The 17,591-nt window shown below is 36.1% G+C and overlaps 4 protein-coding genes across 5 annotated transcripts; 1 reads left to right on the plus strand and 3 right to left on the minus strand.

Annotated features, from left to right (window-relative positions):
* Positions 1 to 570: 570 nt before the first annotated feature.
* Positions 571 to 2,603, minus strand: LOC111453166. Its single transcript, XM_023094143.1, has 3 exons — positions 2,388 to 2,603; positions 1,042 to 1,125; positions 571 to 886 (listed from the first exon to the last, which is right to left on the minus strand). The coding sequence occupies exons 1-3, from the start codon at positions 2,581 to 2,583 to the stop codon at positions 681 to 683; spliced, it is 486 nt and encodes a 161-aa protein (XP_022949911.1). The 5' UTR covers positions 2,584 to 2,603; the 3' UTR covers positions 571 to 680.
* A 1,143-nt stretch (positions 2,604 to 3,746) lies between these two features.
* On the plus strand, positions 3,747 to 7,092 carry LOC111453161 (putative E3 ubiquitin-protein ligase XBAT31). 2 transcript variants are annotated; one of them, XM_023094137.1, is made up of 8 exons: positions 3,747 to 3,926; positions 4,012 to 4,071; positions 4,190 to 4,261; positions 4,364 to 4,485; positions 4,564 to 4,704; positions 4,800 to 4,907; positions 5,957 to 6,215; positions 6,409 to 7,092. In XM_023094137.1, the coding sequence occupies exons 1-8, from the start codon at positions 3,747 to 3,749 to the stop codon at positions 6,796 to 6,798; spliced, it is 1,332 nt and encodes a 443-aa protein (XP_022949905.1). In that variant the 3' UTR covers positions 6,799 to 7,092. The 2 variants fall into 2 exon arrangements, with proteins under 2 accessions (XP_022949905.1, XP_022949906.1); XM_023094138.1 differs by having other exon boundaries at positions 3,844 to 3,926; positions 4,190 to 4,277.
* Positions 7,093 to 8,070: 978 nt separating this feature from the next.
* On the minus strand, positions 8,071 to 12,395 carry LOC111452999 (WD repeat-containing protein 44-like). The gene is made up of 7 exons (XM_023093907.1): positions 10,755 to 12,395; positions 10,584 to 10,674; positions 10,349 to 10,506; positions 9,536 to 9,587; positions 9,350 to 9,429; positions 9,170 to 9,263; positions 8,071 to 9,076 (listed from the first exon to the last, which is right to left on the minus strand). Exons 1-7 carry the CDS (start codon positions 12,318 to 12,320, stop codon positions 8,349 to 8,351), a joined length of 2,769 nt encoding a protein of 922 aa, XP_022949675.1. The 5' UTR covers positions 12,321 to 12,395; the 3' UTR covers positions 8,071 to 8,348.
* Positions 12,396 to 14,449: 2,054 nt separating this feature from the next.
* LOC111453550 lies at positions 14,450 to 15,365 on the minus strand. The gene has a single exon (XM_023094688.1). The coding sequence runs from the start codon at positions 15,344 to 15,346 to the stop codon at positions 14,702 to 14,704; it is 645 nt and encodes a 214-aa protein (XP_022950456.1). The 5' UTR covers positions 15,347 to 15,365; the 3' UTR covers positions 14,450 to 14,701.
* Positions 15,366 to 17,591: the final 2,226 nt, after the last annotated feature.

Here is a 17,591-nt window from a genome sequence, read left to right on the forward strand (position 1 = left end):
AGTAAAAAAACTGAGAAACCTAGGAAGGTGGTCGGTCAAAGGAGGGAATTTGGGTGCGATTGGGAAGAGAATGTCGGAGGCTTTTGGCGGATATCGACGCGCCATAGTGGGCTGCGCTTTACACGCACCACGAAAAGACAAAGCTTTCTTTTGTCAGTATCTCGACTTTTTTTTTTTAATTTTCAATACTGTGGCCCACATCTCATCAGCCCCACGCTCCATCCCACCGATCTGATCGCAACCTACACGAGCATACTATCAGATATTTCTCTCCTTCTTTCGTCTCTCCTAGGTACTCTCAAACATGTCCGTAACAACCGAAGCTCACGGTTAGTAAGTATTATGCATTTTGGTCCATTATATATTGTTGTCGTCTTAAAACGCATCTACTAGAAAGAGTTTCTCCACTCATATCAGGAATGCTTCGTTTTCTTTTCTAACCAACGTGGGAACTCACAATCCACCTTCTTAGGGTGCCAGCATCCTTGCTGATACACTGCATGATGTCTGGCTCTAATACAATTTGTAACAACCCAATTCCACTGCTAGCCGATATCGTCCTCTTTGAACTTTCCCTCAAGGTTTTAAAATGGTCGACTAGGAAGAAGTTTCTACACCTATATAAACAATGTTTCACTCCACTCTCTAACTAATGTGTGGAATGTCAATTGTCACAATGTCTAAAACTCACTCCACTCCATTCTTTGCTGGCTCGTCTGTCTCTCATGTTCTCGATTCCATGCTTTAAAGATTCCAGCCTTTTCCTGCATGAAAATGGATGCAAGACAACAGCTAAAGTCGATACATACCGAGTTACTGATGTCGGTATAGTAGTCGGTTGTTAAACATGCAAGGACTGAAGTTTTTGCTACTGGGTGCATCATTACTGATTGATGAAACAAAAATCAGTCTTTAAACTACATATCAAAATCCTATTTGTGATTGTGATTCCACAAGCAGACCTAAACCAGCTGATAGAACTCTTCAGGCAAAAGGGTGTCAATGAACTAAATCAGCAGCTGAAAGGAAGATGTAGATTACTTGGTATCGGTGAGCCGACCGTGCGAACGCCATCTTTGATACAATCATTCCATGCCTTCAATGGCACTAGCAAGAATGAAGTGTCTGTAGATCAAAACAGATAGATAAGTGAAGTTAGGGACATGAAACAGAGTAGTATTGCAATTGAGTCCAACGGAAACTGTGAGAATCCCACGTTGGTTGGGGAGGAGAACGAAACATCTTTTATAAGGGTGTGGAAGCGTTTCCCTAGCAAACGAGTTTTAAAAAACCTTGAAGGGAAGCCCAAAAGGAAAAACCCAAAGAAGACAATATCTGCTAGCGGTAGGCTTGAGCCGTTACAGGAACACTGCGAGACTAGAACCAGAAATCTATAAGAAGCATTCTATTAATTAACGAAGTCAGCAAAAAGGAGGAAGGATAGGATAGGATACTCTCCTCATAAAAGTTACCGCAGACACTTGACATAGGAACCAGAAACTAATTCAAAACTAAGAGGCTTCATTTCTAACCATCATATCCAGTCCATATCCATAGCCTCCTTCATCCACCGAGTAAAACCTTCTTTCTAACACCACTAAATCTTTTTATTGTAACACGTCAAGTCCATTATGAGTAGATATTGTCCTTTTAAGTCTTTCCTTCCGAGCTTGCTTCCCCTTAAGGTTTTTAAAACGAGTCTGCTAGGGAGAGTTTTTATTTTTAAAACGCGTCTATAAGATCCCACGTCGGTTAGGAGAGGAATGAAGCACTCTTTATAAGGGTGTGGAAACCTCTCCCTAGCTGATGCGTTTTAAAAATCTTAAGGGAAGTCCAGAAGGAAAACTCAAAGAGGACAATATATGTGAGCTAACCGGAGATCTTGAACAGGCAAAATCGAAAGACCTCCAGATTTTCTCCCGAGGTTAGAGGCATCCTTGAATGGTTTCTTGTTTTACACTGATCATTGTTAACTTAGTTTATTTGCGAGAGATGCAATTTCAAGTGGAATTATATCTGCAAACTTTATGATGTTTGCAATTAAATGAATCTCACTAGTCATCTCAAGAAATGAAAACTCTAATGGAAAAAATAGGGTCTCTAAACACAATATAGCAAATGGTTTTGAAGCTTAGGAAACATTCAGAATCTAACATTCATAAATGAGATGGTTAGTAAGCAATACAATCAAAGAAGCAATCTCTGGAATAATGAACACATTGAAACCACCATGAAGTCAATAACATTCAATGAGTTCATTATTCCAGATCTTCCAATCCTCTTCTCTCCTATTCATCCAAACTACTATATATATGTGTGTGTGAGTAAGAACAAGCCATCAGATTCTGATCAGAAAAAAAAGAAGCTCATTAGAAGATGAAGCAAACCTCTAAAGTCTGAAACACGACGGATCCAGAAAATGAGGCACTCCGTTATGCACCGGATTCTGATCAGATTAACGTGGAGCGAAGCTCTGAAGTCCGAAATCAATTTGGCTCGTCTCTGGAGAGTAGAAATCAGGAGATTTTTAACGGGAGAGCGCTTTCGTGAGAGAGGCCGGGAGAAGGGCTCAATCGCGCGCATTACTGCTCGGCTCACACTGCATTTTGGGCTTGGGCTGCTCTGCCTAAGATTTTGGACCTTCAATTTTCACTAAATAACAATTTAGTTTACTAAAATTTAAAGGATATTTATTATATTTAGTTTACTAAAGATTTATTAAATTGCAGTACTAAAATTGTTAAGATTAGAGGTATTTTCTTTTTATAATAGAAAGTGTAGCTCGAGTATTTTTGTCATCACAAGCATAGTTCAACGATAATTGACATATACTCTTGTGAGATCCCACATTAATCGTAGAGGAGAACGAATTATTCCTTATAAGTATATGAGAAACCTTTATCTTGTACACATGTTTCGAAATCGTGAGGATGGTGACAATATGTAACGGGTTAAAGTGAACAATATTTACTAGCGGTGGGTTTGAGCGGTTACAAATGTTATCAGAGCTAGTCACTAGGTTGTGTGACAACAAGTACGTTGGGCCCCCAAGAGAAGTAGATTGTGAGATCCCACATCGATCGGAGGGGAGAATGAAAACATTGCTTATAAGAGTGTGAGAAATCCCTTATAGTAGACGTTGGGCCCTCTAGGAGAGTGGACTATGAGTGGATTGTGAGACCTCTCCTTAGTAGACGTTAGGCCCTCTGGAGGAGTGTATTTTGTGAGAAGCCACAGCGGTTGGAAACCTCACCCCAATAGATGCTGGGGCGTGCAGAGGAAGTGAATTGTGAGATTCCACACCAACACCAAAGCTTGGCTAGAAAAATAATATCTATTAAAATTTTAAGAAATGAATGAGTATTATATGCATTTGAAAACTTGTCGCCGTAAAAGTTTGAGGTCACCAACCGATTCATCCAACAATGGACTTAATCTGTGTTCTTTTTGCTTCAATAAAATAACCAAAAGAAACAGCACTCGTATTCACGCCAGAAGGGGTCAAATTCTGCGATCGATAGTCATAAATTTCACACAAAAGGGTCAAGCCAAGCAGTCGAAGAAGGCCCACACCCCACGATTTTCTTCCGAAGAAATTTCCCTTTCACAATCAGCGTTTAGCAGCAGCAGCAACAACGCCCAATCCACCAGCAAAACGACTCCGGCAAACCACCACACGTGGTGGCGCGTGAATCAGTTGCTGGGCACATCTCCATGTGCTGACGGCTGAATCCGGCCGGGAGGTGATGGGTCAGGGCCCGAGCTGCGGCGAACGCTTTGAAAATGGCCTGTTCCGAGCTGTGCAGAATGGGGATTTGGAGCTCGTTGATGCTATGGTAAGGACCGATCCAACTGTCTTGGAACAGACCACTCCTCGTATGAAGATGTCTGCTCTGCACATCGCAGCTGCTTATGGTCAGATCGAGGTGGGTCGCGATTCTTACCGTTTTTTTTTTCTTGTTTGGTGAATCGCTAACATTTGTATCTGATGGGTTTTTGCTGTCTAATCAGATTCTTTCTATGCTCTTAGAACGGAGTGTGAATCCTGATGTGTTGAATTGCAATAAACAGGTAATGATTTCATGTGTACTTCTTGTTTTGGTTTTCCAATGAATCAATTTGCGCTTTCATCACTGAAATTAGATATAATCTTTGAACATGTTCTTGATTTTGTTTATGATTGAGCTAGACCCCATTAATGCTGGCTACAATGAATGGGAAGATATCATGTGTGCAGAGACTTATTGAAGCAGGAGCAAACGTTTGTGTCCCAATTTGTATGATTTATTGAATGTTCTTGGTGTATGCTTAATTCAATTACAAAGTAATCATTAACAATGTGTTGTTCTTATGATCTCAATAGATTCTGATGTTTGATTCTCTAAATCGACGAACCTGTTTGCATTATGCTGCTTATTATGGCCACTCAGATTGCTTAGAAGCTATAATTTCTGCTGCTCATTCAGATCCAGTAGCAGCCACTTGGTTAGTTTCTCATTGCTTCAGATCATGATCTTCTGTATTTTGATGGTTTACTTACCTTGAAGTCGATGTCGTCGACAGGGGATTTCTCAGATACGTGAACATTCGAGATGGAGGTGGTGCTACGCCATTGCATATAGCTGCACGACGTAGACAGCCACGGTGCGCTCAGATCCTTTTGGCAAATGGGGCTCTTGTTTGTGCTTTAACTTGTGGTTATGGGTATATATCTAAGCAGATTGTGATGTAGATTGTATTTGTATTTGTATTAGCTTTTGTTTCATTATAACCAAGAGAGGTACATTGATTTGCTGCAGCTATCCGGGGAGTTCGCCTCTTCATCTGGCTGCTCGGAGTGGTTCTTTAGAATGTGTTCGGGAATTGCTTGCGGGGGGAGCAGAAAGATTACAAGTGGATGCAGCTGGGTAAGGTTTAGCAAGTTCTATGAATTGATCAATCTTTTTTTGCAGCTATACTGTGATGTTGCCCTGCCTATTTGTTAATTTGTATCCTTCATTTGTTGAGCTCTTTTTCCAAGTTCTAAGGCGTTTGACTCACGGGTTAGGCTTGTATAGTTTGACGTTGTGAAACTGAACCTTCACTAGTATGTGAGTAAATATGGAGCCGATAATCTGTAACAGCCCAAGTCCATTGCGAACAGATATTGTCTGCTTTGGCCCGTTACGTTTTGCCGTCAACCTCACGGTTTTAAAACGTGTCTAGTAGGGAGAGATTTCCACACCTTATAAGGAATGATTCGTTTCCCTCTTCAACCAATGTGGAGGCCCAATGTCCTCGTTAGCACACTGCCCGGTGTTTGGCTCGGATACCATTTGTAACAACTCAAGCCCACTGCTAATAGATATTGTCCGCTTTGGCCCGTTACGTATCGTCGTCAGCCTCACGGTTTTAAAATGTGTCTACTAGGGAGAGGCTTCCACACTCTTATAAGGAATGTTTTGTTCCCCACTCCAACCAATGTGAGATCTCACAATCTACCTTCTTGGGGGCCAACGTCCTTGCTGGCACACCACCCGGTGTCTAGCTCTAATCCCCATGCCCAACGCTCTGCTTTGGCCTGTTATGTATAGTAGTCAGCCTCAAGGTTTTAAAACGCGTTTACTAGGAAGAGATTTTCACACCCTTATAATGTTCTCCTCTCCAACCAACGTGGGTTCACACAATCCCATGAGCTACAAAAAAACTCAAACTTCTAAAGCCCACAACTTTGGCTACACACTTTGATGTCTCGATTCATCCGAAAACTTCAAGAGATTTTTCATTATGAAGTTTCTTGACTGAGTATGTTGTTGGAGAAGAATCTACTTGGTTTGAAATCATGAACTTGTGAATCAAATGATTATAAATACTCAATAACCTTAACCTTCTAGGACAATAGCAGCATCCTGGCAAGTTGCTGCTCACATTCAGTCACAATTTCTTTGAAAATTCAACTGTCAATGCTTGATTGCAGGAGAATACCCTACACAGTCGCTATGAAGCGCAAGAATCGGGCATGCGCTGCCTTGCTGAATCCTTCAGCAGCAGAACCTCTTGTTTGGCCATCAAAACTGAAGTTCATCAATGAGCTAAATCAAGAAGCAAAAGCTCTGTTAGAGAGGGCCTTGGTGGAAGCAAACATGGAGAGAGAGAAGGCCATATTGCAGCAGATTTCCTGCTCACCTCCATCTCCTTTACAATCTGATGTTGAGTTGGATGATGCAGAATCCGAGGTAATATCGATCTTAGCTATATTATATTTAGGCCAGGTAATATCCATATATCCGAAAACACAAAAAACACAAAACGAAACATCGAGTTATGCTATAGTTGACTAAACTATAGCGCGATGTAAAGATATGATATTGTTGTCTCAAACTGCACGTACTCCGATTCTTATATTCGCTTGTGGAAATTTTCGAATAGGGATGCAATGTCGAGTTATGCTGCATATGCTTTGAACATGTCTGCACTTTAGAGGTCCATCCTTGTGGTCATCAAATGTGTGCGCCATGCACCCTAGCTTTATGCTGTTACAAGAAGCCAAATATCTCGAGCAATAGTCCTACTGCCCCGCTTTGCCCTTTTTGTCGAGGCAGCATTACGCAACTACTCGTAGCCAAGATCAAGGTGACTGATAACGCAGAGTCTGAGATTAGTTCATCAAAACAAAGACGATCGAAAAAGTCGAATTTCAGTGAGGGGAGCAGTAGCTTCAAGAGCTTATCTGCTTTGGGGTCATTAGGGAAGATTGGTGGCCAAAGTACAGGAAGGTTTCCGGTTGAATGTGATGAGGAGGTCGATAAGAGTTTCTAAGTTGGCATCTTCAGCTCGGAATCTTGTTCGAGCTAAGCTGATTATCGAGTTGATATAAGAATCTTGGATATGGAAGAACAGCAATGGTCACGTTCACTAAATCTACAAAAATCTACTTGAATGCCTGTGAAGCACGAGACGCTTCGTAGGTGATCGAATCTGTCGTCGTCGTTTTCTTCGTAGGTCATGAATGCTTGTCTGAGTACTTATGTTCTTGAGTTCTAATAAGGCTTTGCTCATTATTCAGTCATAGCCACTTTTGGAAGGTTTAATCTGATCATTTTTCCCTATTCATATAGAAAGGCATTAATCAACTGAGATTTAACTGCCATGATATTTAATCTAAGTTCTATAATTTATCTTCCATGATATATATATATATATATATATATATATATTATTAAATGCTATATTTAGTAGTTGTCACATCATAATTATTAAAACATTAAATAAAATAAAGTTGTTGTCGTGTCATGTGACATGTCATAAAAGCGAAATGTGGGAAATATTGTTTTTTATTCTACATTTTTTAATAATTAATCCCAACTACATTAGATATTTTGTTTAGATAACCAAACTCAAACTACTAAATCACGTCATAAATGTTTTTTTTAAAAAACAACTACTAAATCACGTCATAAATGTTTTTTTTTTAAAACACTTTTTGGTCCTTTAATTATCCTAACTTTTAATAATTTTTGCCCCAATTTAAAATATTTTTAAATGATTTTGACTATTTTTCTCGAGAAAATAGAGATTTAAAAGATATATATTTTTTAATAATTACTATTTAAAAGATATATATTTTTTAATAATTACAAATTTGATCTCGATTTGAAAAATATATATTTTTGACAAAACGCTTTTATAAGGCTTCTGAAGCCTTCGAACAAAGTACTCATTTTGTCTTACACTTCGAGTCACTTTAACTCGATTTTCAAGACTCAATTTTTTTGTTCAATACTTGAGGGTTGTATTGACATAACAAAGTTAACGAAATGATTTTGATATCGAACAACAACTCTCCACAATAATATGATATTGTCCGTTTTGAGGATAAGTTTTCATCGTTTTGTATTTTGATTTTCCAAAATAAGTTGTAGTTTACTTATAAACACATAGTTTTTAGTTAGCGAACGTGTGACTTCTTTCAACGAACATTGTTCTTCTACCGAATCCTGTATAAACATCCTCAATTCTGGATAAACCTGGTGTGCTGCCTAAGATATTATAACTGTTATAAGCATTCTAGTACAAAAAAACATAATGTAATAATGTTGAATGCCAAAAATTGTTGGCAGGTAGGGTACATTTACTATACTTTCTGAAGTTCATATTTGCTGTATTTAACAATCTACAAATACAGCAGCTTTAGCCTTTGAAACAAACCTCCCGGCAGCTTGTATTTTAGCCCTATATATGTATCAGAGAACTCCATCCTAGTATACTGAGTTCACTGGAAGAGTTGTATATGGTAAAGCTAGAACCAAATTCCCAATCCTATGGAGATCACCATGGGAATTTGTTTGGTCACCAATCAATTTACTCTTCTAGGCTGTTGGCCAGAAATTGGTCTGTCGTCCAATCCTACGTGGCAGTCCAAAATTCTGATAGGCTCTTATTTCACCTCCCAGCCCAGCAGTCACAATGACCAATCCCCATGCGGTGGCTGGGATGGCATGATGTCCATGGCTATTACCGACATCAAACCAAGACCAAGAGGAAGGCCAGGAGGAAGACGATGAGCTGTTGATAGCAGAAGAAGAAATAGAAGGCGAATCGCCTGACCTGATGGAAGGTGATGGAGTGAGCGATTCGCCAGTTTTGGAATCTGATCGAGTCACCTGAGCTGGCTGCTGTGGCTCCTCATCTGGAGGAGTTGTTGAGGCACTATTATTCTCTGCAGCATTGTTGTTTTTCTTTGGTAGAGGTGGCAGCTGTTTCTTACTATTTCCAACCGAGCTGCCTTCTTCTCGAGTTGGTGAGCTGCAGGCTGAAGCTGACTGCGATGGGCAGCGTTTAGAATTTCTTTTCGAGTTCATTTGCGACAACCGAGGCTCGCTGTTCATCATGCCAGGCCATGCAATTGCTACAGAAACATCTTTACAAGGGAAGTGTTCATAACCTCTAGTTGCTATCAAACTTTTCTTTCCAGAATTTGAATTTCGTGGCTCCTCTCTTCTCCATACAAAAACTTGAGAATCTTCACTTGCACATATCACATATTTCCCATCTTGACTGAACGATGCTGTAAGTTGGCTGTTCGTGTTTCGGAAGCCTAATATCCAACAATATCAGTTCTATGGTAAACAGGCCATTTTAAGATGAACACTATTGGAATGAAGAATTATCCATCCAAGAGCTATCTTACCTCTGAATCTTTGAGTAATTTCGGTGCCTTCCAAGATTCGGATTCGAGAATCAGCAGAGGTAACCAGCACTTCAGTGGGGCTCCCTGGAACAAACTGTTCAGGTACCAAGTTATTGCAGCATTAATTTAGTTAGTGTAGCAAATAATAAATGGAGGCTAGAAGAAGATAGGCATAATTACTTGGAACCCAGTGATCTTTTTTCCTTGGGCCTTCTTTTTGCTTTGCACATCAACCTGGTGCTTTTGTTCTAACTTGGAATCTATACTCCAAATAATACTGGTAAGTTAACTTAGAACAAAATCAATTATTATTATTATTGTTATCGTTATCATTATAGTTAATCGATTGGAATTTAATATCTATACCCTCTATGGTGTACGTTCGGCAAATCCCCTTATGTGAACCTATTATGGCACCCTGCAGAAGCATAAGCATGATTTAGGCGGACTGTACATCTAACATTATTCACCAAGACGAATATGACTCAAAATATATACATGTATGTATACATAATGTGCCATAAATATCTACATACATCATTCATGAAGTATACACACACTTTATTTATATAAATAAAAACAACCCACTTAAATCTTCAAATTTGACCAAGTTGGATCTATGTGGCTCTTACCTGAGCACATGAACTACTCAACAACAAACATTATTGGGTAATCGATGTAGATTTCTTGTTAGAAAACATTTTGATTTTTTTTTTTTTTTTAATTCAAGTACTGATTTAATCTTACAACTTAAGTTTATAATAATAATTTAATGTATTTCTTTTAGCCATCCCTGTACAGTTACTGTGAACGTGACAATTTTAATGATTTGGTTATTTCTACCATAAAAAAATAAGTTAAATTTTTAAAAAATTTATTAATGCACTTCAACTTTAAAATGGTTTAAAGAAATATCCTTGTGAGCTTTTGCATAAAAATGGTAAGAATTTTGTTCACAAATACTCTTAACATTAATATACCAACTGAAACTACGTTTTTCATAAAATAATAATAATAATTTTGTTCATAAAATGGTAAGAAATATTCTTGTAATCTTTTTCATAAAATAAAATGTCATAGCAGCACAGATCATGTTTGAAAAATAATAATAATAATAATAATATCACAGTAGATACTTCAAATAAATATATCTCTAAATTTAAGGAGGAGGAGAGTAACCTGGGCATCGGGTGTATAGCAAGCGGCAGTGACCATTTCGTGAAGATCAGTCCAATCCACGACATATCGATCAGGGATGTTCCATATCCTCACCTTTGCATCAAGTGATCCACTGATGAACTGGTTATCATCCATCGGGTTGAACTGTATGCAGGTCACTGTACAATAACAATAATTATATTCTTTTTCCATAACTAAAAACAAAAAACATGTAAGATTACTGAAAGAGTCTAACCATAATCGTTGTGGGCGAACATTTTTAAACAGCTTTTGGTTTCCATGTCCCACAGCCTTACAGTTTTGTCCATTGAAGATGAAAGCAGGAGCTAAAATTCCATCACCAACATTGGGGATTTTAGATTATTTGAGAAACCAAATATGAAATCAAAAAATGTATGAAGCTGACCTGAGAATTAGAAGACCAAGAGAGATCAAGAATATCGTCAAGATGACCACTCAAAGAGCAGATTGGTTTATCGGAAAGTGAGAAAACAGATTCAGGAACATGAACATAATCAGGAATCACATTGCCTTTCCTGCTTCCAGAAAGCCCCTTTCCTTTCTTCCTCTTATCGGATGGCAATGGAGAAGCATCTCCTGTTACAGTCCTATCAGGTGAGGGACAGAAAGCTGGGTGGAGCGGCGTAAGGCTTCCTTCTTCGTTTGGTTTCATCGACATTACTTCGCATTCTTGCACTTCCCATACATGGATTATTCGATCCTCACCTCCACTCGCTAACAATTTGGCATCGCAACTGAATTTCAACGTCCAAATTGAGCCCTCATGCGCTTGAATTTCCTGACAAAAATGCAGCGCCGAAAGCTCCTTGTACGATCTGCCGCTCTGTCTCACTTTTACCCACTCTGACGACGACGGCGCCGCCGTAGAGGAGGATGAAGGCGGAGAATTAGTCGATGATGCGTTCTTGCTAGGTTTTGAATCTAGCGCTTGAGAAAGTTCCTTTTCCCCCATTAAACCTGTCATTGAGCCCTTGATGTTCTTCAATAGAGCCGCTCCTCTTCTCTTACTCATTCTCAAGCTCTTCGATAACGAATTCATGTTGAGCTTCTTATCGCCGAAGAATCCGTTCCCTCTTCGCATCATTTCCTTCACCACCGATGAATATCCAACGCATTTCTCGAATTCCTCCATCGTAAGCTGCTTCCCCGTCTGAATATCGCTGAGACGATTCCACATTCCGTCTTGGTCGTATCCATTCACGATGAATTCATTTCCTGTATCCAGATTCTTGATCAGAAAAAATGAGCCGAATCTGTTGTTTGAGATCACCGTCGACAGCGTCGCACCGTGCCTAATCGTTTGTCCACATTCGTTCGCCGCAACTCTGATCGACTCAGGATAATTACACATCCGAGCACTCGACGCCATTATCATCGAGTAAGTTCTCGTGAGGCGCTGCTTCGAGACATTTCCAATTAGTTCGTCTTTCCGTCTCTTGGTAAACGAGAATGTGTCAATATCTCCATCAGATCGCGATCGTACGAGCACGATCGGTAATGGCGTTTGCGATGCCTCTTGCTTCTGGTCCACATCAGGAGATTCGACAATTTCTGGCTGACAAACTTGGACATCCTCAAGTAATTTCCTCGAAACCTCCCTCTGGATTTCTTTGCTCTGAATCCTCTGAAATTGTTTGCCACTATTCAGGCCCATTCCTTCGAGCAATCGCTTGCGACGTTCCGTAATCGATCCCGGTGCCGCCATCCAAATGTCATATTCTGGCTTCATCGGTGTAGCCACCGCAAAGGCTCTGAAATCCTCGTGGTGTTTGGTGGAGACGACGGAGGCGAAGGACATTCTACTGTCTTCGAAATCGTCATCATCAGAAGAGGAAGCCAAATCCTCCGGCATGGCGCACGACATTCTCTCAATGGACTCAAAAAACCGGTCGTCGTCGTCGTCATCCTGCAGTCCAGCCCAGTTCATCGTCATCGTCTTCTTGCGCTCCATTTTGGACGCCAGCGTGAATGAACTCGGAGGAGGAAGGAGGAAGGAGGAAGGAGGAAGCAGGAAGGAGGAAGGAGTAAATTCTTCTACTGTTATTTGACTTTTATTTACTTTTTCATTATTTATTTATTTCTTTCTTTCTCATTCTTTTATTATTGCTTTTTTTTATATATAAAAAGTATTTTTTATTTTCTTTTTAATAAGGAAATAGGAAGAAAAGTGGAAGAGAGGAAATCAAGGGTTCATTTACCGTACAATTTCTTTTGGAGGAAAAAGAAACGGTCAACGGTATTTATTAGAGCCCTTCCTTTTTTCATTTTCTTCCTTTATTTTTTTAATTTTCTTATTATCCATATTTAGCATCTATATGCTTTACATTTTTTAACATATTTATTTTTTATTTTGAGTTTTTAAAAAAATGATAATTAATCATTAATTAAGGAATTTATGAGAAATTATTTAAAATCTACATTTTAATATAATAATGATATTAATATGGGCTGAAATAAGTTGGATTTTGGCCCATCTTTTTCTTGGACTTCTAAGCTCTCGGCCCATCTTGTATTAAAATTGTTGTTGTTTTTACTTTTATTAATATTATTTAGTGGATAAGAGAGGTTGGAGAGCCCATTTCCCACCCCCACATTATTGAATTTTAAAAGATTCAACGCGAACTTAATATGAATCGAGAACTCGATCAACTTATACTGTCGAATTTAAATTTTAAAAGTAAGGTTAAGTTAGATTTTTACTTTTTTTTATTTGGGTTCGGTTGAATTTTTGAAAAATTGAAAATTTTGGTCGGGACTCAAAAATATAATTACAACTTTACCCTACCATACTCTTTAGTTTATTATAAAAACTATGAATATTTTATGTTTATAATTGATGTTAGTGGTGTGTTTTAAATAATAAATATTTGATATTTGAATTTTATGAGACTTCAGTTTTTAACATACGTATAATTTTTTTTAAAAAGTATAACTCTAACTCATTCCAACTAAACTCGAAAATAGAGAGTTGAGTTGGATTGGATTGTGAACATGGATCATTGTTGGCAATTTAATTAACCCGAAATTTTAGGTTAGTCCAAAAGATTTTTCCAAACTAATCCAGGTACTCCTTATTAATACCTTAATAAAAAATATATATATATTTAAACGGGCCCAAAAAAAACCCTAAGCCCTAAAGCTATAAATAAAAATATTTATATATATAATTAAATTTATTGTAAGCCGGGTTGGAATGGAATTGAATTTGTTTTTTTTTTTCTTTATTTATAAACATATATATTTTAAAAAAAAACAAATATATAACTTTTTCATTGAAATATAAATCTATAAATTTACTCATGTAAATTATATTTTAAAAGACGCTCTTTTCATTTAAAATAAATAACTTAAAATTTATAAACCTAAATGGTAACTCATTTATTTTTAAAGTATTATTCTTTTCACCTACAAACATGAAATAATAATAAACATATGATAATGTATTGTTTCAAAAGGCTCCATTAAATTTGATTTCTTTTATAAGAAATAAAATTATTCTTCCTTTCATAAAATTAATATTGAATTTTATAAATTAATATCAAAATCAATTATATATATATTTTTTCATTTTATTTAAAATTTGAATAAACATTCCATTCTAAATCAATCAAATCAATCATATTTTGAGATTCTTATTCTTCAAATATAAAAATGGAAATGTGATTAAATGATTAGAGGACCAAAGATGCAACTTTTACTAAAATATACTAAACCCCAACATACTATTAACAATCTCTTTAACTCAATCATATCTACATATGCCATCTCCATAATTAATTATTTATTTTCATTATTCTCGTTCAAAACTAAATTAAAAGCTATTGGGTATAATAATTCTTACCCAAAATAAAGCTACTTGGTACCAAACTTAATATATATATATTTTGTACCAAAAATGTCAAACTTTTAATTAAAAACTTTTATGATAAAGTTTTATAAAATAATTATAAAGTTAATATACAAATGAAATTAAATCAGCTATCAGAAATTCGTTCGTTCGTATCAAATTTAAAATGAAACAAGAAATAAAATCATTCGTTATCTTATAAACTCTAAACTAATAAATTATGAAGTATGAAAAGATCAAAATCTAGGATCACAAATTGACTATAGAAACCATGTGGAATATCCAAATTCTTCATTGAGGAGCAAAAAGGCGTTCATAACTAGGCAGATATACATCAAAAAGAAAACGTGGAACTGCACAGATATTCATGGATTTTGTTCGTGCCTGGTCTCCTATTCGTCGGAGTTTTTGGATCTTTGGATGATTTTCCTCTCAGGAGAAATCGACAGTTGATTAATTAATAAAGAGAAACTAACAATTTCATTTCATTCACCGCCATTACCGTTCTTCCGAGCTTTCTTAGTCTTCTGGTGCAGCAAATCGGGGCAGAAGATCGAGTCCGCGATTTCGTCTGAGATATACACTCGAAAACCTCTACGAACACCTGAAGTTCTCGGCAAGGTTCTGGAGCAGGAGATCGGCTTCGGTCGTCTAGGAGCCGGCGGACACTGTTGAACCACCGGAATCTTATGATCGGAAGACGTCGGCGTTCTGAAACCGTCGTCGTCGTCGGAGATCGAGTCTGGTGGAGCGGAACGATCGAGAGAAACGGAAACGGAATCGGAAGCGAGTGGAGGATCATCGTTTAGAGCGAAAATGAAATCGATCTGGTTCGTGGCGTCGTTCAAATTGACGCGGAAGGATTGTGGCGTAGTAATGGCGGTGAAGGAAATGCGAGGGTGCGTGAGGGGGGAGATTTCTTGGAATCCTGAGGCCATGATGACGATTGATGGAGAAAGGAGAAGGGGATTTGATGATGAAAATGGAGGTTGTTGGTAGCTTAGAGAATGGGGAAGAAGAATAAATAATAATGGAGGTGTGATTTTGTCAGGGTAGAGAGAGAAAACGGTTTCATTCAACTGAAGCTGGAAATGCAGAAACGGGAGAAACGAAAGCTTTAATGAAAGCATTGGATCCTTCGCCTTCCCTCACCTTCTAGCTAACGCTTTCTACTTTCAATTTTCTCTCTCTCCCTCCTCCTTCGCACGTGCGAATGTTGGGAATCTCGTGTTTTATTTTCTTTTATTATTATGAATTAAATTACCGAACATGTATTTTATTGGTACATATAATAAATTTCATTTTTTTTAGAGTTACTCTTCTTAGATGTGATATAGCTTTGTTTATGTACCTTTCATTTCCTCCATATTATTATTAATATTCATATGTTTTTAAGGCGTGAAATGATTTTATGATTTATGATTTGAAAATAAATGCCATAAAATGTAATATATTCATAATTCAGCAACTTTTGGTACAAATAGTAGTTATCGAAATTTTTAATCATCATATTCTTAGGATCATTCTCGTTCGAATGAGTTCAGTAATATAATATTTATTTACTTAATATAATAACAATAATAAAAGAAATGGATGAACTATTTGTTAATTCCATCACTCAAAGTACATGAAGTCTATGAAGGAAGGACGAGTAGCGGAGGACCATTTATAATTTATTCAACATATTAAAAGACCTAAATGTGACAGTAATAATAATATTTCTCTCATTTATTGTATTTGGAATCCTATGAAATTTGAGATTCAATTCTTATCCTATAAAATGTTTTCAGTACTTGAATACACCCATTAATTTGAGTGAATTAATTATTGGAATCCGAAGGATTTGGGAATTGAATTTCATTTCATTTCATTTAAATTCCAACTTTATAATTCAAGTCAAAATTATGAAAATTAATTTATATAATATAAAAAACGAGTTTAAAAGGGTTTTTTTTAAAAGAGAAATTTTATGGGTTTAAAAATAAATAAAATAAATAAAGTATTAAGATGTTAATTTAAAATTGGTGGAAGTGATTCATATGATTTTGTGATGCTGCCTCCCCATCTCCAACCATCATGTTCCACGTGTTGCAATTATCACTCCACCTGTCGACCTTCCCCATATATTTTCTTACCTTTTCTATTAATATATTTATAAATATAAAAAAGGAAAATAGTTAAATCATTTTTTTAAATAGTAAAACCTTACTTTTCAAAATATTACACTTTTTTATTTTTGAAATTAATTTTTATTCATAGTCTTTCCATGTCAACATATTATATTTATGGTAATATAATATTTTAAAATTTAGATTAAAAATAATAATGATTTTATTATAACCTTTTATCTTCTTTTAATGCATAATTATGTGGTTTTAATATTATAACTCAAACATAGAGAAAGATTCAAATGAGTTATAAAAAAAGGTTAACAACTTTATGGCGATGTGTGTATTATTAAAAATGTATTATTTTCCAACTTTGTAATACAGTAAAAAAAAAATAAAAAATAAAAATAAAAATAAAAATAAAAAAGAATCTGAAAATTTCTAAAATTAAATTAAAAAAAAAACATATATCTTGTCCTTTTCTTTTTATATAATAAATGTTTTTTTTTCAAAATTTAATTAATAAATTTTTTTTTCTTTTGTATAATTAGCAATGGTTAAAGGTCATAATTTAAATTCCTCCAATTTCATTAAATAAATAAATAAGTAAAACCGAAATTTCTATAATGCCCTTAAACTAAAAAAAAACTTTTAAATAGAAATTTTTTAAAAGTATTTAATGAAAATTTTTAAATAAAATATTAACTATTTTTTTTTTGAAAATTTAAAGTTATTTCTCAAAATTTTCAAAGTTTAGAATTTTTTTTTTTTTTGAAATAAAATATAAAATTTAGGAATATTTTTAAAGAAAGGTTGAAAAAATAAAGTATAAAATATTACAATTATTGTAATTAGAAAACATGTACGGAAGAGAGAACAATTTAATTTTATATTGAAAAAAATGAAATTACGAATCATATAAATTAATTATCCAATTTTCATTTTCGTTTAAATAACATGTAAGTGGAGGGTTATTTTGGTCCCAGAGAGAGAACGACAGCTGGATCCACCGGCGACCCAGATCAAATTGACGCGTCATGTGGGCCGTCGATCCAGTGGTTATATCGGATTCTGGACCATGGATCGGTCAGAATGAGACCGAATTTGAGGTGCATTTGAGTCGCATTTCATTTCAGGCAGAGCTTCGTTTCCTATTTCCCATTTTATTTTTATTTTCGTCGACTCCGTCTTTTTGCCTCGTCCGTTTTCCGTTTTTTTTTTTTTTTTTTTTTTTTTTTTTTTTTTTTTTTTTTTTTTTTTTTTTTTT

This window comes from Cucurbita moschata, unplaced genomic scaffold (genome assembly GCF_002738365.1).
Source record: "Cucurbita moschata cultivar Rifu unplaced genomic scaffold, Cmos_1.0 Cmo_Scf00015, whole genome shotgun sequence".
Lineage (NCBI taxonomy): Eukaryota > Viridiplantae > Streptophyta > Magnoliopsida > Cucurbitales > Cucurbitaceae > Cucurbita > Cucurbita moschata.